Source organism: Phyllopteryx taeniolatus, chromosome 19 (assembly GCF_024500385.1).
Source record: "Phyllopteryx taeniolatus isolate TA_2022b chromosome 19, UOR_Ptae_1.2, whole genome shotgun sequence".
Lineage (NCBI taxonomy): Eukaryota > Metazoa > Chordata > Actinopteri > Syngnathiformes > Syngnathidae > Phyllopteryx > Phyllopteryx taeniolatus.
In genome coordinates, this window is record NC_084520.1 from 5,569,915 (window position 1) to 5,592,176 (window position 22,262).

Below are 22,262 nucleotides of genomic sequence, written 5' to 3' on the forward strand. Positions count from 1 at the left end.
AAACTTGACCTTTAATCACTGGGATTGAAAGTTATAGCACTGCAGGGTTCCATTCTGCAGCATTTTAACTTTTCTGTTGCAGGAGGGGCTGTTTGTTTTGATTTGCCACAGATTTAGAGGGAACATTCTTTCTAACACAAATGGGCCCAGAAAGGGATCCTTTACAACGATGTATTTAGCCTACTGCGAGTGCTAAAAACATCTTAAACCAATTTAAAGATTGTTTTAAGTGAGGGGTTACAATGCTAATAGTGCCACAATAGGTCAAATAATACACTCAAATGTGAAAAGGAGTTATTGACACTCATTATTTAGTTACTAAGTGATCAATAGTTTATGGATTAAACATTACACCACTGGTTTAGGCAGGAGAATGGATTAAGCAGAATCAAAGAAATGCTTTGTGTGGGTTTTATAACTGCAACAATTTGATGACAAGGTTGTTTTTCAAATAAAAGCCACACAGACACATTTATGTTGTAATTTATTGAACAGACATAGCGGATGCACAAACTGTGAGTCCGTCAAGTATGAATGAGTCTTGAGTAGGCTCTGATGCAGTGAGGGGATGAGATCATGGCTGAGATGCCACGCAGTCCTGAACTACAGGGTAGGCCAGCTAAAGTCTTGTGGAGGGATTCCAGCACAAAAATGGTAATGGCTCTTGGGCAGCTTTATATTTGGCAAACATAAGATGGCATGCTGTTCTACAAACCAAAAAATAAATAAATAAAAAAATCTACGGACAATATGTCCTTGTTTTTCCCCTCCGTAAATATTTTACAGCTTAATGGAGATCCTGCAGAGTAGAAAAAAAGCATCCATCTACAGTAAGATTTGCCAAAAGGGGTGAGATAATATCACGTGTTTTCAATACGTACTATGTAATTAGTTCCATCAAAGGGTCAATACAATCCCCAGCTACAGAAGCTGGCTTTAGCGACATGGAACATCACCTCTCTGGCAGGTAAAGAGCCTGAGCTGGTGTGTGAGATCGAAAGATTCAGACTAGACACTCAACACACAGCTTGGGCTCCAGTATCAGTGCCAGTCTTCTCAAGAGGGCTGTGACTCTCTTCCACTCTGTAGTTTCCCACGGTGAGAGGCGTCATGCAGGTGTTGGCATACTGATTGTACTGATTGATTGTTGTAGCTGTACATTGGGGTTCAACCCAGTAGATGAAAGGGTAGCCCCCTCCGCCTTCGGGTGAGGGGACGGGTCCTGAATCTTGTTTGTGCCTATGAACCAAACAGCAGCTCAGAGTTCCCACCCTTTTCGGAGTCCTTGGACGGGGTGCTGTAGAGTGCTCCTGATGGGGACTTCCTCGTTCGACTAGGGGATTTCAACGCTCATTTGGGCAATGACATTGAGACCTGGAAGGGCGTGAATGAGAAGAACAGCCCCTCCGATCAGAACCTGAGCAGTGTTCTGTTATTGAACTTCTGTGCTTGTCATGGAATGTCCATAACGAACACCATGTTCAGACATAACGGTGTCCACATGTGCACTTGGCACCAGGCACCGCAGTTTGATGATGGACTTTGGGGTCATGTCATCGGACTTGCGGCTGCATGTCTCGAACACTCAGGTGTAAAGAGCGGCGAATCTGTCAACCAATCACTACCTGGTGGTGAGTTGGCTCTGATGATGGGGGAAGATCCCAGTCCAACCTGGCAGACCCAAACGTATTATGAGGGTCTGCTGGGAACGTCTGGCCGAGTCCCCTGCCAGAAGGAGTTTCAATGCCCACATCCCAGGGGAGGCGGAGGACATTGAGTCCGAGTGGACCATGTTCCACGCCTCCATTGTTGAGGCGGGCGACCGGAGCTGTGGCCGTAAGGTGATGGGTACCGGCTGGCCAAGCGGAACGTAGCTTTGATGGTCGCTGTGGCAAAAACCTTGGCGTGGGAGGAGTTCTTTTAGGCCATGGAAAATGACGTCCGGACGGCTTTGAGGAAATTCTGGTCCGCGATCTGACGTCTCAGGAGGGCATAGCAGTGCACCATCAACACTGTGAATCGGTGGGCCGAATACTTCGAAGACCTCCTCAATTCTACCAACACGCCTTCCCAGGAAGAAGCAGAGTCTTGGCAATCTGAAGCGGGTTCCCCTATCTTTGGGGGCTGCAGTGGTTAAAAAGCTCCTCGGTAGCAAGGCCCCAGTGGTGGATCAGATTCCGTTCCTGAAGTCTCTGGATGTCATAGGGCTGTCCTGGTTGACACGCCTCTGCAACATCGCATGGAAATCGGGTACAGTGCCTCTGGATTGGCAGACCGGCATGGTGGTCCCCTTTTTTTAACACTAGAAGTCCCACAGCCCAGACATTTGCCTTTTCTACCGTTCTTGCTTAAGGGGCAGCCGAATGGCTGGATTAGTTTGAACTAATACCCTAGCACAGATGTGAACAGCCCAGCAATTTGGCTTTTCTAATTTCCATGCCCAAAGGGGTGGCTGGTTTAGTTTTTTTCACCATACTTCACCGTCTTGTCACCAGGAAGGTGTGTTCCAACTATAGGGGGATCACACTCCTCAACTTCCCTTGTAAGTCTAGTCAGGGATTCTGGAGAGGAGGGTCCATCAGGAAGTCAAATCTCAGGCTCGAGAATCTGGTTAGGATGCCCCCCAGACGGCTTCCTGGTGAGGTGTTCCGGGAACGTCCCACCGGGAATGATCAACTTGCTGGAGAGACTATGTCTCTCGGCTGGCCTGGGAACGCCTCGGGATTCCCCCCTCAGGATCCCTCCGGAAGAGCTGAACGAAGGAGCTGGGGAAAGGGAAGTCTGGACTTCTCTCCTTCAGCTACTGCCCTAGCGATCCAACCTTGGACAAGCGGCAGGAAATGGATGGCTGGATGGGTGGGTGCTCAATATAAGAAAGGGGAGTGGGGGCGCGGGGGAACTATCAGTTTTAACCATGAGGCAAGGTCATACTCTATCCATCCATCCATCCATTTTCTGAGCCGCTTCTCCTCACTAGGGTCGCGGGCATGCTGGAGCCCATCCCAGCTATCATCGGGCAGGAGGCGGGGTACACCCTGAACTGGTTGCCAGCCAATCGCAGGGCACATACAAACAAACAACTATTCGCACTCACATTCACACCTACGGGCAATTTAGAGTCTCCAATTAATGCATGTTTTTGGGATGTGGGAGGAAACCGGAGTGCCCGGAGAAAACCTCGCAGGCACGGGGAGAACATGCAAACTCCACACAGGCGGGGCCGGGTATTTAACCCCTGTCCTCAGAACTGTGAGGCAGACGCTCTAACCAGTCGTCCACCGTGCCGCGGTCATACTATGGCTGAGACTAAATTGTTTAAAGGTAAAGACACTAATAATTTCAGCAACTTCATAGAAGACACCTGGATCTTGGGGAATGCTGGCATGTTGTATGGAACAGTATGGAACTATTCAGAGTTTGAATGCATCTGCTGATGACTTGTATTAGCTTGATACAATGATGAGGAAATTTTTAATAATATACAACAAAAGTATATTTTCATACACTGCAGATATACCAAACTTCACCTCCCTTACATACGTCACCATTATGCCATTTGGATTAATGCATTATTCGCTGAAAGATTAGGTAAATGTAAAATGTCTCATCCTTTCTGTATGGTATTAAGGACATTCATAAAGAATCCTGCATAAAAATTATGGCAAAATATATTTAACAATATTTTTGACATTGCGGTTGTCGTTTGCAGTAGTAGAATTACTCTGGATAAAAATGAAAGGTGTTTCCAGAGGCAGTTTGAAAAAAAAGAACTCCCATTTGTGTCCCTCTACTTCAATGGTGCAAATAGAAAAGACTGCTTTCCAGGGCCATCTCTATCATGGGTCCCTTAGAATCATCTCTTTGCAACCAACGCACAATATTAGAAATATCTTTGGGCCATACCATTGCAACAACTTGTACAATCTTTCTGTCATTGTAATAAATTTTGATACAGTTTTTAAATTAGATGTTACATTTGTAGGCGTACATATTGATGTTGTCGGTGAAGGTAACAATGAAGAAAATACTTTTTTTTTTTTTTTTTTAAACTCCGCTTGAAAGGTACCAGCTATTGCTCTAAGAACAGTCTTGAGGGCAAACAATGTAAAATTATGAAAGCAGTCATTTGCATAATTGTTTCCTTAAAAGGACAAATTCTGGTATTTGAATCCCAACATGTTTTTTGATGAAAATGACAAAAATACAATTTGTGACATTTGGATTTCTTGTTAGTTATTGACCTTTTTGTCGGTGTTGTGCTTGCTGGCCTTGGGGGCAAGCGCGTAGTAGTGGCACACAGAGCCAGACAAGTTGTCCATCAAACTCAGCTCCCCCTCCATTGAACCCTGGATGACCAGGGAGACTGAGTCAAACTGTGCTCTTTTCTGGACGAACTTGGATAAAGCAGAGGAAAGAGAGTGTGGCAGGTAGGAAAGGAAGAGAAAGAAACAGGGACAGCAGAAGGTGCAGAAGGGACATATGAATAAATGTGAGGAGAAAGAATGAATACAAAGAAAGAAAATGAGTTAATTAGACAGAAACAGGTAAACTGACATAACATGTAAGAAGAAAACACTTCCTATGATGCTGATTTTTTTTTGCAGCAACTACTGCACCTGCCACAAGAAGGCACTACAAGATCACAGTAGGATTATAATCTCATGAAACCAGAGCAAAGATAGAGCCATCTTCTTTTAGGGGCGTGCAGCAGAGAAAGACAGACGTCTTAAAGGGGAAACACAAGGATAGCATGATCTCTCTTTCCTATCCCCCAAAGTTGTCTGGAAATAGCTATTGAGGAGAACAACAAGCCCCTGTGGTCTATCTTTCCCATGGCACTATGACCTGTTTTTGATTGGCACGTCCTCCAGAGGGACGAGCAACAGCCACCACACAGCCAGACACAAACTGTAAAACCTATTAGACAGTGGAGGGGGATACGTCATAGTAAAAACTGTGTACTTAAAAAAAAAAGTGTGAGTGTTCATATTAATCTTACCAGCATGTCAAAACGGTTTTTGCACAATTGTTGTTTGTTGTTGTTTTTTGTCAATGTCTTTATGTCTCCAAAGTGTTCTGTAAATTGACTGTCTGTTGTACTAGAGCGGCTCCAACTACCGGAGACAAATTCCTTGTGTGTTTTGGACATACTTGGCAAATAAAGATGATTCTGATTCTGATATAAAATATGACCAAGATTTGGATACAAATACAGGGGGTCCTCATTTTATGGCAGGTTCCCGACATTTCTAGGTTACTAACTTTGATACGTGGGACAAGAAGGCACACTCAGTTACCGCTGCACTTACTGTTTTTCATTTTATCTGGTTAGAGCGTCTGCCTCACAGTTCTGAGGACCGGGGCTCAATCCCCGGCCCCGCCTGCGTGGGTTTTCTCCGGGCACTGCGGTTTCCTCCCACGTCCCAAAAACATGCGTGGTAGGTTAATTGACGGCTCTAAATTGCCCGTAGGTGTGAATGTGAGTGCGAATGGTTGTTTATTTGCATGCGCCCTGCGATTGGCTGGTGACCAGTTCAGGTTGTACCCTGCCTCTCGCCCAGAGTCAGCTGACATTGGCGCCAGCACGCCCGCGACCCTAGTGACGATAAGCAGTATGGAAAATGGATGAATGGATGTTTTATACTCATGGCCTTGAACTGTTTTTCAAACAATATTTGTATTTAGCCAATACAGTAACTTCCCGCTTTTCATTTTTTGTCAAAACAAATAATATTTCAGCATTTGGCGATTTACAATGGTTAATATAAAAAATAAAAACATTGAAAAAAATCAAATGTATAATTTCACACGACTTTTATTGACCTCACGCCAAGACCTAAATCCTGAGTTACTAGTTCTTGAATCCGTCAAACTTTCGAATACAACAGGTGCTTCATGGAGAAATATTATCCAGTATTTTTGAAAGATACAATTTGGAGTAGACAATGATGTGATAGTGTTTTGAGGGAATCACTAGCTGTCTTCATCCCAAATTTGCATTTATCTGGGTAACTTTGTGTTATGGTTTTTGTTGTCCTTTCAATCTCTAGATAATGCATGTCACTTGTTCAGTTCTTTTCACCATAATAACCTTTTGAAAGAGAAAAAATGTATTTTAAAAACTCAGCTATGAAAGTGCCGTGCATCTGTTCCTTGGATTGTCCAGTTTGTGTTTCAGGGGTGCAGCCAATAGCCTCATACAATCAATACATCCTCATTAGCGTTGCAGGACAGCTGGAACCTATTACAGCTAACTTTGGCTGAGCGGTGGCATACACATGCCAATCCCAGGGAACATATAGACAAACAACCATTCACACTCACATGGCACCTACGGACAATTTAGTTTACAGTTAACCCAACATGCATTTTGCATGTGGAAGGTGAGAGGAAGCTGGAGTACCCATAGAAAACATTGACATTCGAACCCAGGACCTCTCAACTATGAGGCAGATGTTCTAACCTCTACTTCCTATCAATTCTTTATTAAAGTTGACAAATTGTTTAAAGAGCATTTTATAATTTAACGTAGTGATATTACAGTGGGGCGGGCACGGTGGCAACTGGTTAGCACATCTGCCTCACAGTTCTGAGGTTCAAATCCCGGCCCCGCCTGTGTGGAGTTTGCATGTTCTCCCCGTGCCTGGGTGGGTTTTCTCCGGGCACTCCGGTTTCCTCCCACATCCCAAAAACATGCGTGGTAGGTTGATTGAAGACTAAATTGCCTGCAGGTGTGAATTTGAGTGTGAATGGTTCTTTGTTTCTATGTGCCCTGCGATTGGCTGGTGACCGGTTCTGGGTGTACCCCACCTCCTGCCCGACGATAGCTGGGATAGGCTCCAGCAATCCCGGGATCCTTGTGAGGATAACTGGGAGAGAAAATGGATGGATGGATATTATAGTGGTTAACTTTTAACTTGCATGACAAGAATGTAGAAAATGTGACTTAAAACGTTATAGTTGTATTGTTGTTACAATTAATGAAGCTTTTACGATTGTGACAGTTGACTAATTCCATTTTAATCATTACATGAAGGTAAAGCAGCATCCCAGAATGGATTGTGTACAAACTTGGGGGTTCCACTGTGTTTTATTGCCAGCCTGCATGCTGAATTTGACCAAATAAGGTCTGCAGTTGCAACACGCACAGTCAAGAGTGTACATTATGCACTTATTTTATAACACAAGCTACCCTACAGCCCTACAGCATGAGCCAGAGAATTGATGAATGGGTTACACTCCACTCTCAATGAAGGAAATTATTTGTTGGTGCCATTGTGCTGGTCTTAAATTGTGGTCCCCAGCAGAGGGGACTACAACCTCAGTCTCTTCCGTTGTCAGAACTGCCTGGCCCACTGAGAAATGAACGAATGAAGACTTTATTTGAATGTGTGATCTGTTTGTAATGTTGGGTACGACCGGAAATTCACTCTAAGCGCGCTCACTAAACTACGGAACATTCAGAAACTCAGAGCGTTTGAGTGCCATTCGGCTAACCCTAACCCTAACCACCCCCGCTGCTCTGAGTGAGGAGACAGAGCGGCCGGAGCGCCAGGCAGGACGAGATTTTTACAGGCAGAACTGGCACATTCAATATGGCGGACGCACGACACGCTCGTAAATTCATAGGAAATGAAGCATGCTCTGCTTCTCTGAACGCTGCACTCTCAAAGTGCAGCGAGAGCGTCAGATTTTATTTCCAAACGTACCCGTTGCCCCCCCCCCCCCCCAAAAAAAAGACAAGCTCCGGATTTAAAATGGCATTTGGAATTATGTAATTTTCCACAGTTGGTGACTGATTTAATACTAGAATGGTGAGTCAGCTGCTGCTTTTTAGTTATTGTATGTGCTGTATTTGATGTCCATACGTGTATAATTCAGTTTTCAAGGGCCAATGCAGACTAATGGCAAAATATGCTCCTAAAATCTTCCACGCAGGTGCACCATAAAATATATTCCTTACCTCCGGAGGGGGCTCCAGGCATGAGGGTGGCTCTTCTATAACGTTTATAGGGTCTCTGGGTATATCAACAGTGGGTGAGTCCACAAGACCGTCCCTTTCCTGCCCTGTGTCCCCACCTCCGCCACACCTCCAGGGTGAACCCCCAGAACTGGACCTGTCCATGCCCAGTGTGAGAGGGTTGATCTGGGGCGACCTTGTCGCCATGTCTCTCCCATCGCCATGTAGCTCAAGTTCTAACTCCGCCTCCAGCTCCGCCTCTTCCTTGGCTTCCTTGTTGCTCTCTTCCAGGTGCTTCATCAGGACAGCGATGACGACGTTGACCAGGACGAACTGAGCGGTCAAGACGAAGGAGACAAAGTAGATGGGAGAGACAACGGTGTTGTAGCAGGTACTCGACTCATGGGCACAGTCCCTTAAAGTGTCCTGGAACAAGCACGGAAAAAAAAACATTAGATTCGGTGTTGTTGAGTGTTTGAATTGATACATTTTACAGCCAATGTAAAAAAAAAAAAAAAAAAGGTGAATTACTGTACAGTGTTTGGCTGCAACAAATACTGGTGGGAGGGACAAAGTCTCATTTCACCATTTACTGGGCCCACTTTTAAGTCACGGCAGAAGACTTGAACATTTGTCAAGGAATACACCGAGTTTGTGGCTTTCATGAATTAGCAGAGCTGATCTCACTCTGGCCAGATCACCAGTCCAGACATCTGTGTTTGTTCTGAATACTTTGCTGAAGGTAACCTTTAGCGCTTAACAATGTTAGAAGATGCATGTTACATAATGTACATACATAACCTATCTCCATTTCAATGCTTACAATTTAATTTCAGTACTATTACATAACAAATTTATAAAAGTATATCTAACGTTGGATATTTGTCGATTGTTGCTGTTGTGTTATATTAAAAATGTATGATTGTTTGACTACTGAAACGGCAGCTGACTCTCAGCATGCTAACTGCTATCTTGTCATTAGGTTCATGTTTGGCAAAGTCAATGTTGTTTTAGCTAAAGTAAGTCAACTACTCGTCACTAAGTGAAATGACAATTTTATTTCCGCTTGTCTTCGCACACAATTGGGTGGTGAGAGATGTTTGAATTGTGTCGGGATCGCATGGTTTTTTTCGTGGCCACTTTGTCATTGTGTCATGTCTTTGCCACTGCATCCAAAGTTTCTCTATACTCAGTCAACCTTTTAGTCCGTATCGCAACACATCTAAGGAGCTTGAACAATTTAGAAAAACATGTCCTCTTATCCTCATCCTCCCAATCTTGACCTGCAGGATAGCGGAAAAACATGTAGGTTATCGATCACGTGCTTGAAAAATATCTCAAATATTGTTGACTGTTCCCAGGCAACTGTTGCTTTGTGTTAGCACTAATATCTGTGCCAACGTTACTTAGTTTTTGCTGTGTTTGTATAAAAAGACCCTTGAATTTTAAGATAGTATGATGTTATTCATGAATATCGTTCACCTTTGTTCATGTCATTCATTTTTACCACTGTTGATTCATATTTACAATAATAAATTTCTCAACCATAGAAGGAGCTCAGGAGAAAAAACAAAACAAAACATCAACAACTCAATTGTTCTAAAACAACTTTCCAGTGACTAGGATATATTCTGCAAATTCCGCAATGTATAATCAATCACTACGTTGAATATAGTGTACAATTAAACATTTATGAATCATATTTTGATGCAAAAGTGATTAATCTGGACTCTTGACACAGCCATATTAATTCAATAAAATGTATTTGAGCTCATCTAAAATGAAGCATGTACCCATATACACATAGAAAATTAGTATGCCTCAGAATACAAGCTGACACAAAAGAGGGAGGGGGAAAGAACCTCAGTGGATGCACGCATTGGCAAGAAAAGTGATGCATAGTCAGCAGCTTGGGAGACCTCTGCTCATGGCAATTTACTAAACTGTCACCTGTGTCGTTCCTTCATAAATGTGTTTTTTCACCTTCATGATGCCATTCCAGTTGTCTCCAGTTGAAACTCTGAAGAGCAGCAAAAACGCCATCCCAAAGTTTTTAAATGTTGCATAGCGTCCCAGGCCCTCACACGGGTGCAGTTCATCACAAACTGGGAAGAGAACGGATGGAGGTTCAAAGAAGAATAACCAGACTGTCTAAGAGAGACATGAAAATAGAGACAGAGACCACCCTTGCTTTCAATTGCAAGGCTTTTGGATATGTAAATGCATAAAGTGGCCTTACTCAAGTCACCAAACAGCTCCACTCCCAAGGCTGCAAAGATGAAGAAGAGGAGCATGAAGAGAAGACCAAGATTTCCCACCTTTGGAGTGAAAACAGAACGCAAAATGGATTTGTCACAGGACAGAAATCCTAGGCAAAATAGAACAGTAACACAAGGGGAAAAAATAAGCATCCCATTCCTTTGAGAAAATAACAGGGAAATTGAGGGAAAACTGTCAAGAGTATGATATAAGGTAATAATCAAGAGTCAAAAAACATTTGATACAGGCAATAAGACCTATAGCGGCTCTGGCATGACTGGCTTGGGTAGAGAAATGTTTTAGGATTGTTTTTGTTTTTTGTTATGCAAATCAACAGAAGGCAAGTTGGCAAACCCCCCTCACTCAGATGTGTTAATTATAAGAATCTTGACAAGCTGGGAGCAGTATTTTTCAGAACAACTATGAAATCACTTTGAATTAGAAGAGGCAGCGGTATCAAAGAATGCTATGAAATAGGGATCTGTTATTTTCTCACATATTTTTTTCCTTCCAAATTGCCAACTGAAACACCTTCAACCCCACCAACTACTAGACAGAGCAAAAGGTTTGCACCTGCATTCACTTACTAATGACTTCAGGCATGCAGATATGCAAATAAGTGATTTGGCAACAAAATCACAGAGAATATTCACACCTTAACACATCAAAAAATAAAAAAGAAACAAACAAAAAAAAAAACGCTCCAGCATACAGTAATTGCAGTGCAGCCTCTGTTGGAATTTGAACAATCCATGCAATGATGTGGACGAAACGCTGGTACAGTGGTTTCAATTTACCTGAGGCAGGGCTTGCATAACGGTGTCCAGCAAAGCCCGCATCCCCACCGCCATCTTCAGGAGCTTCAGTACTATGGGAAACATATTGTAGTTACCAAGTTATTCCATTACATTTTCCAGATGAATTCTTAGTGATTAGTGCAGAAACTAACGAGTTAAGCAAGATGAAAGACATACACCTCTGTGAGTCATTAAAGCAGAGGTCATTACTCTGCACAATATACAGTAAAGACCAAAAATAAACATTGTGCAAGTAACATCAACATGTTAAGATAATGAGATTTTGGCATGTAGGATTATTAATTCATGACAGAAATAACAATTCCTCTTACAGAAGCAAATACGTATAGTCATCTTGCAATCTCTCAACAATGCTATTTCTCATTAAGAAAATGTGTTTTCCAGTTTTTGAGAATGCATCCAACATCAATACGTTAAACAGTCACCCAGCTGCTGATGAAGCGTGCAACTTGCATCACTGTGATTGCAACACTGAGATTTTTCAGCCTTCTTTATCTTTGTTAAACCCATCCCTTATTAAGCTGTCTAATGAGATCTCTTTAATTACCTCTACCAAGGAGGATGTTTTTTTTGTTTGTTTTTTTATCACTGTTGCAAGTTTCATTTGGATCTGAGCCAGATAGGGAGTAATTTTGATTTAAATCCCATATAACCTTATAGCTGTCAAATCCAAGCAGGCTCTAATTTGTTGCACTCGTGTAGGATTTTATTACATTCTGTTCGCTCCAGAAGAATGAAACTTTAATTCCTTTAAGCCATTAAGATCCTGGATCGTAGTTGTTCACTCATTGATTTTGCAGGTGACAAATGTTAATGCCTTGGCAGAGTTCTGTATTTTCTGAGTGCTCTTGTTGCTTAATGGTTTTTGGCACAAGGTAGCAGTATAAGACCCAAATGTGACGAAAAACCTCATGTGTTGCTTGCTGGAATTTTTAAAAATTTATTATTTAGGCCTACCTAGTTCATCATCTCATGTGACGCATTACATGACGTCAACCAATTGAAAAAGAGTAATTTCTGGCTCGTATAAGTAAACGTTGCCACATGAGGCTCTCAGAAAAGTACAGCTAGGGCAGAGTTTATTCAAGGTAATACCAGGACAGCAACATTAACACCATAATTAATTACAGAAAATGATCGGATCTTATGCTCCAACAAGCAACGCCTCTATGTAATTCAATAACACAAATACAGAAGCTGAAATTAATAACAGTACGCTGTATTAAAAAAAAAAAAAAAAACAATAATAGTTGGTCTATACTGTACTTGCCAGTCCCTTGGAAGACTAATAAATGATGCACTATGCTTTATGGTGGTTACCTTGAACCGTGACCTTTGGGACTGACAAAATCCTAATTTAGTCGAAAGATAGCGCTGCTATTTTAAACCAGGTCCAGGTTAATACTCCCTTTTCCTGTATAACAGTGGTCATTTTTTTTTTTATTAAAAAAAGCTTGTTATTTTGAATCGCTTGTGCTTAAATGTGTTTCATATCACAGTGCTGTTTTTGTTCCTGCCCGACTGACTTTGTCCAGCTGTGTTTTTGTTGTTTCTCTTTTTGCTGTGTGAGGTAAGTGGAAGTCTAAAACCCAAGTATACAAAGAAACTGCACAGTAAGCTTTACATTAAACACAACTGTTATGGCCAATGCAATTCTTCTTGCATTCAAGCTGTTTCACTAATGTGATTGTATGTAAATATGTGCATGCTGGCAGCAAATCTCCCTGATTGGTGGCCCACCAATATGTGCTCAGCCAGATGGCCTGCCACTCAGCCAGATGATGCAAGTAAACCTCTCCACCAATCAGCTGCATTCGTTACTCACCACAGGTGAAAAAAAAAAAAAAGGACTCTTCTCAATTTCACCACTGCTGGCTCTAATTTAATGTGTACAGTCAGCGCTACTTTATTAGCAAAGTAAGCTTAGTTAAATATGTAAACTGGTTGTGCGTTGGGTGTGCTCACAAATGGTACTCGAATGAGTATTAAAATACTCATATTTAGAAGTTTGTATTTTTTTTATTTTTATTTTTTGCTGTGCCCTGTGCTAACGTAATAGTGGGCACATTTACTTATTATGCCTGTAGGCACTTCTAGCCCACTAGTTTTGGTTTGTTTGGAATTGTTTTGTCCCTCGGTACACCATGCAATGCTCAACTTTGTTCATTCTCAATATTGTGTGGGGTGTACAAACCTCAACACAAAGGCAGATTTCTACTATTTTTTTTGTTATAGTGCTTACAAATGTATTTTTGTATGTATTTCATTTGTTTTAGTAACTTTTTTTTTTTCTATCAACTGATTGACCGACGTTAGTTGTCTTTGCAGTCGGCTGTTTTTCCATCTCCGAAAGGGTCAAAATGATGTGTCTACTAACGTAACGAGGTTTTAACGTGTACCGTTTTGGATGCAGGGTAAAATAAAATAAAATGGAAGATCATTCTCAGTCACTGATGGTGTAGTGGTACACTCGCCTGACTTTGGTACAGACAGCGTGGGTTCAGTTCCCACTCAGTGACGGTGTGAATGTGAGTGCGAATGGTTGTCCGTGTCTATATGTGCCCTGCAACTGACTGGCGACCAGTTCAGGGTGTAGTCCGCCTTTCGCCCGAAGTCAGCTGGGATAGGCTCCAGCGTCCTGTGACCCTAACCAGGATAAGCGGTGTTGAACATGGATAGAAATGGATGGATAATTCTATAGTTTTTAAGGTATGCAACAAATCTAAATGGATGGTGTTCAATTAAGTCGGCATGTATTGTTCCACCTCACTGGGACTTCACTAAGTTGGGTTTCTATTCAGCCTGACTGTACTGTCGCTGGCCAGCTTCTCAGTCTCTGTTCCAGTGGTGGTTCTAGGTGGGGGGCATGGAGGGTCAGTGCGGCCCTCCCTGTTAATGAATGAATTTCTCGAGTTTGCCTAAGTCGCTACCAAAGCTCTCCGCTCCCGAGCAAGTGCTGTCAACATAACAAATGTGTGCTCTCACAAGTGGGTCTTCTACACATTGACAACCAAACAGAGGAAAGGGGGCGGTCTTCACCAAATATGGACAAAGCGGATACAAAATTGGGTCAAACAGAAATAGAAATAGCTGTCAGAGGGGCCTTTTCACTGTCACTCGTATGACAAAACCAAGGTATTTTTTTAAAATGAAATTGACACTTTTATACTAAATCCATGTTAGAGAGTCACTCTATGGAGGTCTAAATAGCCAAATAGGGGACCTTTAATATTGTATAACTAATTCATCGTATGTAAGATGTTATAGTTTGGAAGTAACTTGCCTAACACTGGTGCTTCATCAATATTTTCATGCTGTATCATGCAACTGCCTACTATCTCCTGTCTTCTTTCTTCAGGTATGCTCTCTCATGCTCCCTGAGATTCAGTCGATCCCATTCATTTATCTCCCTCTAATTCCTTTCAGCCAAACTTCTCCCCTCTGTCACTTGCTCTTTTTTTCTCACTTCTTCTTCATCTAGTAATCTATTTTCAGTTCAGCAGTTATTAATCGTTCTGCTGTCATCATATTCTTTCAGTTCCTTCATTTATTACTACATAGTCTCTCCATACACTCAATTCATTGCAGCTTAATTCACTTCCTGTCATGATGTGTCTTAGCTCTCCTCAACTACACTTCTTTCCGTATTCCTTTCAACCTGACTGTGGTTTGTCAGCTGACTTTTTTTATCAGTGCCATCTGCTCGGCTCTCACCCAACCCAAACCATGCTGAGAACAGCCATATAAAAATGACAAAGGGGGAGACTCCCAGGGATGCGGACATGTTACAAAGACATCTTGAAATCGCTGAAGAGCGAGGGAATGCGTCAGGGAGGGGTGGAGGTCTGGAGGCTGTTAGCTCATACCTCGTGCAATCCTCAGCACTCTCATGATGCGGATTATGGTTGGGTTAATGGGCAGTGAAGCGTTGACCTCGATTTCCTCCAGGGTGATACCCATGATGGACAGCAGCACGATGGCTAGATCCAGCTGGTTCCACCTATATACACACAGTCGCATCAATACAAAACTTGCATTAATTCCCCTAATCGACACAATTCCTAAAACAGTTTGACTAGCACTTTTTAAGTTTTTACAAAAACAATGGATTACGTACAAACTATCCCAATAGCTCGACAATTTTATGGGGGCGCAGGTGTGCTTTGTAGAGGCTGAGCTCCCCTTGGATACCACATCACTCGAGCACTGATATATCGCTTTTGTTTTTTTTAACAAATGTTCTTTTTGTCTGACTCTGTCTGTCCTTGCTCTGCTGTGTGGGGCAGTGATGCCCTCTTCCCTTATTTACAAAAGAAACATCAATGTGAGCCCCAAGCCAATTTCCCCTTTCTGCTTTGCTGAATGAAGGTGTTATGTCACCAATTTCCACTATTTCCAACAGGACCAATTCATTGTAAATTAGAACAGATCAGATTTCGACAAGCAATGACCTGAGATGTACCACTGTAAAGTAATCAATGAAAACAGTTTCACACCATTCAGATATAAATCTTAATGCTCTGGATGAGTTGTAAAAGCTGGGAACTTAATATAAACTGCTGGTATATATCATTTTTAAACATCTAGGGCAGCTTTTTTATTTTGGAGAAGCCAATTATCTGGAAAAACAAGCATAACATGCTGCTCAATTTTTCATCCATCCATTTTCTATACCGCCTCTCCTCATAGGGTCGTGTCGTGAGCGAGAGGCAATTTACACCAGCTAATTAGACATACATAATGTATAGAAAAACAATCATTCATGCTCGCATTCACACCTATCGACAATTTAGTGTGTTCAATTAACCTATGCATGTTTTTGTAATGAGGGAAGAAGATGGAGTACCCAGATAAAATCCCTGCGAGCATGGGTTTTATCTGCAAACATGCAAACTCCACACAGGAAGGTTGGAGCCAAGATTTTAACCCCGAACCTCAGAACTGTGAGGCAGACGTGCTGACCACTCTTGAACTGTTTTAATAGTTTTCATAAATGTTTTTTTCTTCTTCTTCTTTGTTCTGTTGTTCGCAAGATGGTGCATTTACACCAGGCTGTTTGATATCCTGGCTTTTTTTTTTATCGATTTGTTCTAGTACAAAATGTTTGGAACCAGATACAGTGTATATGTGTAAAAAGTAAGTGACGTTAATGGTGGGTGGTTGTGCTAATCAAATGTCCAGTTCCTGCGTTTGAGTGTGTTGTATCAAAGTCGACCACAGCTGAAAGAGGTCTGCTCTGGCAAAGGAGGAACATGACCTCCTTGTGGGTAGATCTGTTCCAAAATCCACTAAGGTCTGTGTGAAACTGCACTCATGTTAATGAGATATGTGGCAGCACGTGTTTGTTTTCATTGGGAAGCCAGAAATTTCAAAGTTATGAAATCATTTCAGGCAGCTTGTTTTATAGGTGTTTAATGAGGCTTTTTATTTTTATTCAAACAGGTTTCAACCATCCGCTAGTAAAAAAAAAAAAAAAAAAAAAAAAACAGTGGTGCCATCAATCTATTAGAATTATGTGATCAAAACCCCAAACACTTCAAGCTACAGGAAATGTTTGTTTGACACTTGTGCTTGAACTGTGTCGGAGCCAATAGGACAAATCTTCACATCTATTTAGGGGTGGCTGTCAGCTATTCAAATACTAACTTGTCCTTAAAGAAGCGCCGAAAGCCAAAGGCAACCAATTTGAAGACTGACTCCAGAACAAAGATGAGAGTGAAGACGTAGTTACAGATCTTCAATGCTTCATCCAGTTCCTGAAGATTGAGCAAAGAAGATGAATATCATTATGAGGCTGCCATTATTTAAAAGAAAACAAACTTTCAGTTTGACCTAGATGTGCTACAATAACTTGGAAGCATAATTATAAAATCTGTAGACTTCTCTGGAATTAATAACAGATTGCAATCGGTCATACGTATGTAAAACGTACCCTTTAACTAAGAAACAGGAATAGAATTTGTAACTTAATCCTCCCTGGTGGCATTCTTGCAACCTGCAGCTAGTTCCTGTTTTTGTTAATCTTTTTTACTCATAATTCATCCCATAATTTGAATGTACTGGATGACTCTTTCTTTTTTCAGAAACTAACTAGTAGTATGTATGCTTGTTATCATGATTAATTCTTGTTTCAAATCTAAACTTAACTGACTCTTCTTTGTCAGAATGGTCTTGGTTGGCTATTTGACTGTGACCGTAATATAAAGATTAACTGGAGACTTAAATATAAACTCTGCAGAAAGTTCGGCACTATTTTATTTCTGAATTAGCTCTTTTCTTTCGTAACCTTCAGTCACACTGAATGCACATTGTCAAAGCCTTTCGTAGTGATGAAATAATACAAAGTCATACCCTGAAGCACTCAGAAAAAAGTGCTGAAAAAGCAATATTTAGTCAACTAAAGTACTGCACTGTATTTTACATTATTGGGGATTTAGGCACATTTTTTTTATTTACATTTTTAAATTATTTTAAGTAACCTCACACAAGTCAGTACTTGTTAACAGCAACAGTCTCAATTCTGAGGGGAACAGGCTCAATGGGGCTGTCATTCTAAATGATATTACCTTCTTCATAGTATAGGGTAAGGAATTCATTATAAAAAGGATAAGACGACCCAAATTTCTGTGGATAATGCAAAAAATAAAATAAAATAAATAAATAAATAAATAAAACAAAGCCTCTCTGCCACAAATCTGTTGTTCCAAAGTCTAACAATTCAATACAAGCGTTGGTATAAGATTTGGAAATATCACAAACCCCACCCTAACCAGTAAAATATACACAAACAAATGCACTGTAGTTATGTATTTATAACCACTTTGGAAGATTCCTTGGCAATGATCAGGTTAACATTATTATTTACTCTTGCACCACATCTGACCTTAGGCTGTTGGTAGTGCTCCATGGACATTGTGATGACGTTGAGCCCTATGACGATGGTGATGAAGAGGTCCAGGTAGTGGCTCGTGCACATCTTGTGGATAATCAAACGGGTGGGAGAGTAATCGGAGTAGTAGGGCTTACTCTGAGCTTCTGTTGGAAGTGGGATTTGGAGTGGGGTCAAGGGGTGGGGGACAGGGTGTGTTGAAGAAAGAGGTTGGGGAGGGTAGCATTCATAAAGTGAGATAGGAGGTAATTCAGTGGGACACTGTAAAGTACACCTGCTGTGTTATGAGGTGGGCTGTTGAATCTGAAACAGATGTTAGTTAGTGGTCACATATTCATAAATGTGGAGAAGATCAGTCAGTGGACAGAGCGAAGAGATGTTGAAGATAAACTCTTCTGTGGCTGACCGGCGTGAGCAATTAAATCTCATAGTATCCTTATCCTACCAAGCACTTTGAGCGACACAGTATTGCTCAATATGTTTACGTCTGATTGAGCTTATGGAGGAGGAATGTGATATTATATTTAAACAGGGTTTGGGTTAGGGTTAGGTTTCACCATCTCACACTGTGTCCCGCTGATCATCTCCTCTCAGCTCTTGCACATCCCTCCTCTCAGGCAAAAGACCTAGCATAGGAGAAGGAGTCAGATTCATTTGTTCCTTAATTCATCCCTGCATCCAGAGAGGGCAGCAGAATGAACCAGATGAGGAAGGGAATGGATGCTTGACCTCTCAGTCACTTCATCACCCCATCAGTCAAAGAAAGGACAAATGGAAAAATCCTTTGGGTGTTGTGAGCTCTCCTTCTCTACCCAATTAGCTAAGGCGTGGCGCTATAGCAGCTATAACTGGACTTAGACAGAGGAGCTGAATTGACTCTTAAAAGAAGAGAGATATTTACCCCTCCACCCTTAATGAAATATAATTTTAATATATCAATTGGGATTATAATTGTCTATTGAACTAAACCCTTTCAAGTGCAAAGTGAGAAAAACTGCAGAGCAGGGAATGCAAATGTGTACTAACGTGTTCATTTTAAGCAATTGAGATAAAAAAAAAATTCCCACTAACAAGGAGACAGATAAAGTATGTTTTGAAGAACTTCATTTTAGTGTATGTAACGTGATGCCTTCAGGATTCTCAACAGAACAGCTCTAATGAGCATGTTTCAATGGTAAAACATCAAAGTTTCTCACTTGTTGTATGGAGTTTATTTAGGGCGATAGGGTGTTTGGTTGAACAGTGGCAATAGACCAAATGCTATGGATGGAAGTATGGATACTAGGGATGGTTAATAGTTTATAAATGTGTTGACTTCCTGTCATTCTTACATCATTTTTCTTTATGCATTTTCACTGTTTGTGATTGTACTATGTATATTATTATATATTACTCGTACACTCACTGTAGTTGTCTCGCCACCTGCACTATTTGCACATCTGTTGTTGACCAATACTGACCACTCATGCCAGAGTAGCATCTGCCCCATTTGCACACTGACTGAGGAGTATCTGCAACATTCACACAATCAACATTGTCCCAGATTATCGCACTACTCGTCACTTTAAACCGCATACACTCCTTGAAGTCTCGGCGCCTTTTGCACAATGGTCATTGCACCGGACTATTGCAATATTAGTCATTCGAACTGCTCTAAGTGGTAGAGGACTCTGCATCTTTTTCACAATTGTCAAAAAAAGTAAAAATAAAAATACCGGCATTACCAGACAACTAGCAACCCTTTATTGCTCAGTGACTGTTTTTTTTTTTTTTTTGGTCAATGTCTTTATGTCTCAAAAGTGTTCTCTGTCAATTGACTGTCTGTTGTCGTACTAATGTAGAGTACCATATATTTCTAGATGACAAGTCCAGAGTTAAACATGATCTGAAATCTAGAATACCATGTGTGTCTGAAAAGTTCCAGAACTGGTGTCACAAAATTTCAAATCCAAACTACAAACTACAAGTTTTCCAAGTAATCCCCGTGGAGTCTAACACACTTTTCCACAGCAGTGGTGTCATCACAGCAATCTTAATGTCTCCCACGTCTTCAAAATGGATCCCTGCACGGTGATGTTCTTTATGGCCAGGAAGTGTCAGATGCTCAGAGCTTTGTGAGCAGGCGCATTGTCATGTTGAAGCAGCCACGTGTTGTCCTTCCACAACTTTAATCAAATGCACTGAATGAAGGAAAGACCACAGGATCACTTTGTAGACTGTTTGATCTTTTGGCCCTGTGGCATGAACTCACAGTTGGACGGTGCCGTTCACGTCAAAGAATGCAATCAACATGACTTTGACTTTCTTGATTTCTTTGCCCATGCACCAAGTGAAGCCTCTTGTATTTGGTCTCCCGGTCGCAATCGAAGATCTATCACTCATCACCAGTGATGACTCTTCATAGCAAGTCTGGTCTCATTGGTCTCATCATCACTCACTCTACTCATTGCTTGATGACTTGACATAGAGGATATGTACATAAAAGTGTGTGGAAAATGTTCAATGGCAGTAGAGAGCTTAAGTCACAGTTATAAACTCCAGTGGGAGTATACTAAAGGGGAAAACTCATAGTTTGAGTTTGAAAAATACAGTGTCTTTTGACCAGTAGTGGAACATTTCTGACAAATCTCACATATGCATCATTGATTATGTTTTCCAATAGTAACCATGGCTCGTAATTAATGTTGTGGACAGTCTAAACAAATGATATGAGACTTGTTGCTTTGAGTCTGCTGTCTGTAAAATGGCTGTAGTTTGAATAAGATAGTATTGGAACAGAAGCATTTTGGTTGGAGAAATGGTCAAAAGGAGCAATTTGGCTTCCTTAACTTTTTGGATTGGCATCGAGGGTTTAAAACCCACATACTTTTTCGGCAGACTGAGAGGCCAGCATTAGGCATCCCCTTCCTCATGCAAGTGTTATAAAACCTAATCACTGATAACAATTCCATCAAAAACTGGACAGATTGTTTGGGGGGGACTAAGATTGTTGTTCTTGTTGTTGTTGTTCTCTTATCTAGGTTTTTTTTTATGTGACAGTATAACTAACGCGTTATAGGTGACGCTGCATGAATATGCATGTTGATTATTCATGCTTGCTAAAGTCAATAGCAATATTTATTATATTTTTTTTTTTACACTTTCTGGATAGTTTTGTTGACTTTATAAATCTAAGCCCCCTGTTGACAGTCTGCCTTTGGTCATACAGAGATGTGAAGAAAAACATTTCTGGTCCAAAAACAACCACAAGACCAATGGTACTTGATATTCTTTTAGTAGGGTTAAACGTCTGTCAAATTGTACAAACTCTACAGGTGACACGACTGAATGCTTCAGGGAGATTTGGTCTGGGAGTTGCTTATGGATGTGGACACGCTCCAAAATAATAATCCATACATTTCAGAGGAGGTCTTTTTTGGGAAATACAGACACAGTAACTCTCATTTTGTGTGGGACTGATGAATAAAGAACACCACAGTACAGTTCCATGGGTATACTGTGACTGTGTGGGTGAGCGTAGGTTAGGTTGGTAATGTAATATATGGTTCTGGAACATTTGCCGAAAATGTGGTGATCATGTGAGGGTGCCGAGAGAGAGTTGGGGATGTGAAGGTTGTGTTCAATGTAAAGTTGATTCTGAACATGAAACTCAAAACTACACAACACTGGTATGTCTTTGCTGGATCTCTTCTAAAGGCGTCTTGATGCCGTGGTACTCAAGAAAAGTGCATTTTGGAATGAAATGCAATGGGTGATGTACAATACCTAAAAAAGATTGATGATAATATGGATGCCTGTGAAACGAAGAGTGTATGCATGTAAAGCAGTGCTTTTTAAAAAAGGTAGATTAAACGCAAAGAAGCATACTATATATTATTACTCTTTTATAATGCAAACAGCTTCTTTTATGCCTCTTTCCGTTTATCGTGAATGGCTCTGGGGTAGACCTTTATACTCTGTGTCTGCCTTCAGAGTCAAAAGACCTGCTGCCTGATTTTGAAATCCAGCAAACACAGTCTAAAAACAATTGTTGACAGGAACATTCACTGTAAGACAATAACAACAACAAAAACTGGAATTCCAAAATGCTCTGCTGCCATGCTTGATAAATATCGAAGAGTAAGTAACGCCTACAAAGGGAGAGAAGAAAGGAAACCAATAAGTCATGACTCAAAGTGGAGAGGAGCAGCAGAGCAAATTGTTCAGTCCAGAAGGAAAGCATCAAAGAAATAAGACATACAGTACAATCATTCAAACGTGACAATGCATGATAACAAACATTATCATCTCGACTCTCAGACACATATGCATTGTGTTTTTACACAAGGTTGACACA

General features: G+C 41.2%; 1 protein-coding gene across 1 annotated transcript in view; it reads right to left on the minus strand.

Annotated features, from left to right (window-relative positions):
• The window catches only part of cacna1g (calcium channel, voltage-dependent, T type, alpha 1G subunit), a 256,127-nt gene that overhangs the window by 9,689 nt on the left and 224,176 nt on the right, over window positions 1-22,262 (minus strand). The window contains exons 28-35 of the mRNA XM_061755517.1: window positions 17,921-18,072; window positions 16,684-16,793; window positions 14,904-15,037; window positions 11,017-11,087; window positions 10,200-10,278; window positions 9,944-10,065; window positions 7,964-8,386; window positions 4,242-4,394 (exon numbers count right to left, since the gene is read on the minus strand). Coding sequence (XP_061611501.1) covers window positions 4,242-4,394; window positions 7,964-8,386; window positions 9,944-10,065; window positions 10,200-10,278; window positions 11,017-11,087; window positions 14,904-15,037; window positions 16,684-16,793; window positions 17,921-18,072 — 1,244 coding nt within the window. The remainder of the gene's footprint in view (window positions 1-4,241; window positions 4,395-7,963; window positions 8,387-9,943; window positions 10,066-10,199; window positions 10,279-11,016; window positions 11,088-14,903; window positions 15,038-16,683; window positions 16,794-17,920; window positions 18,073-22,262) is intronic.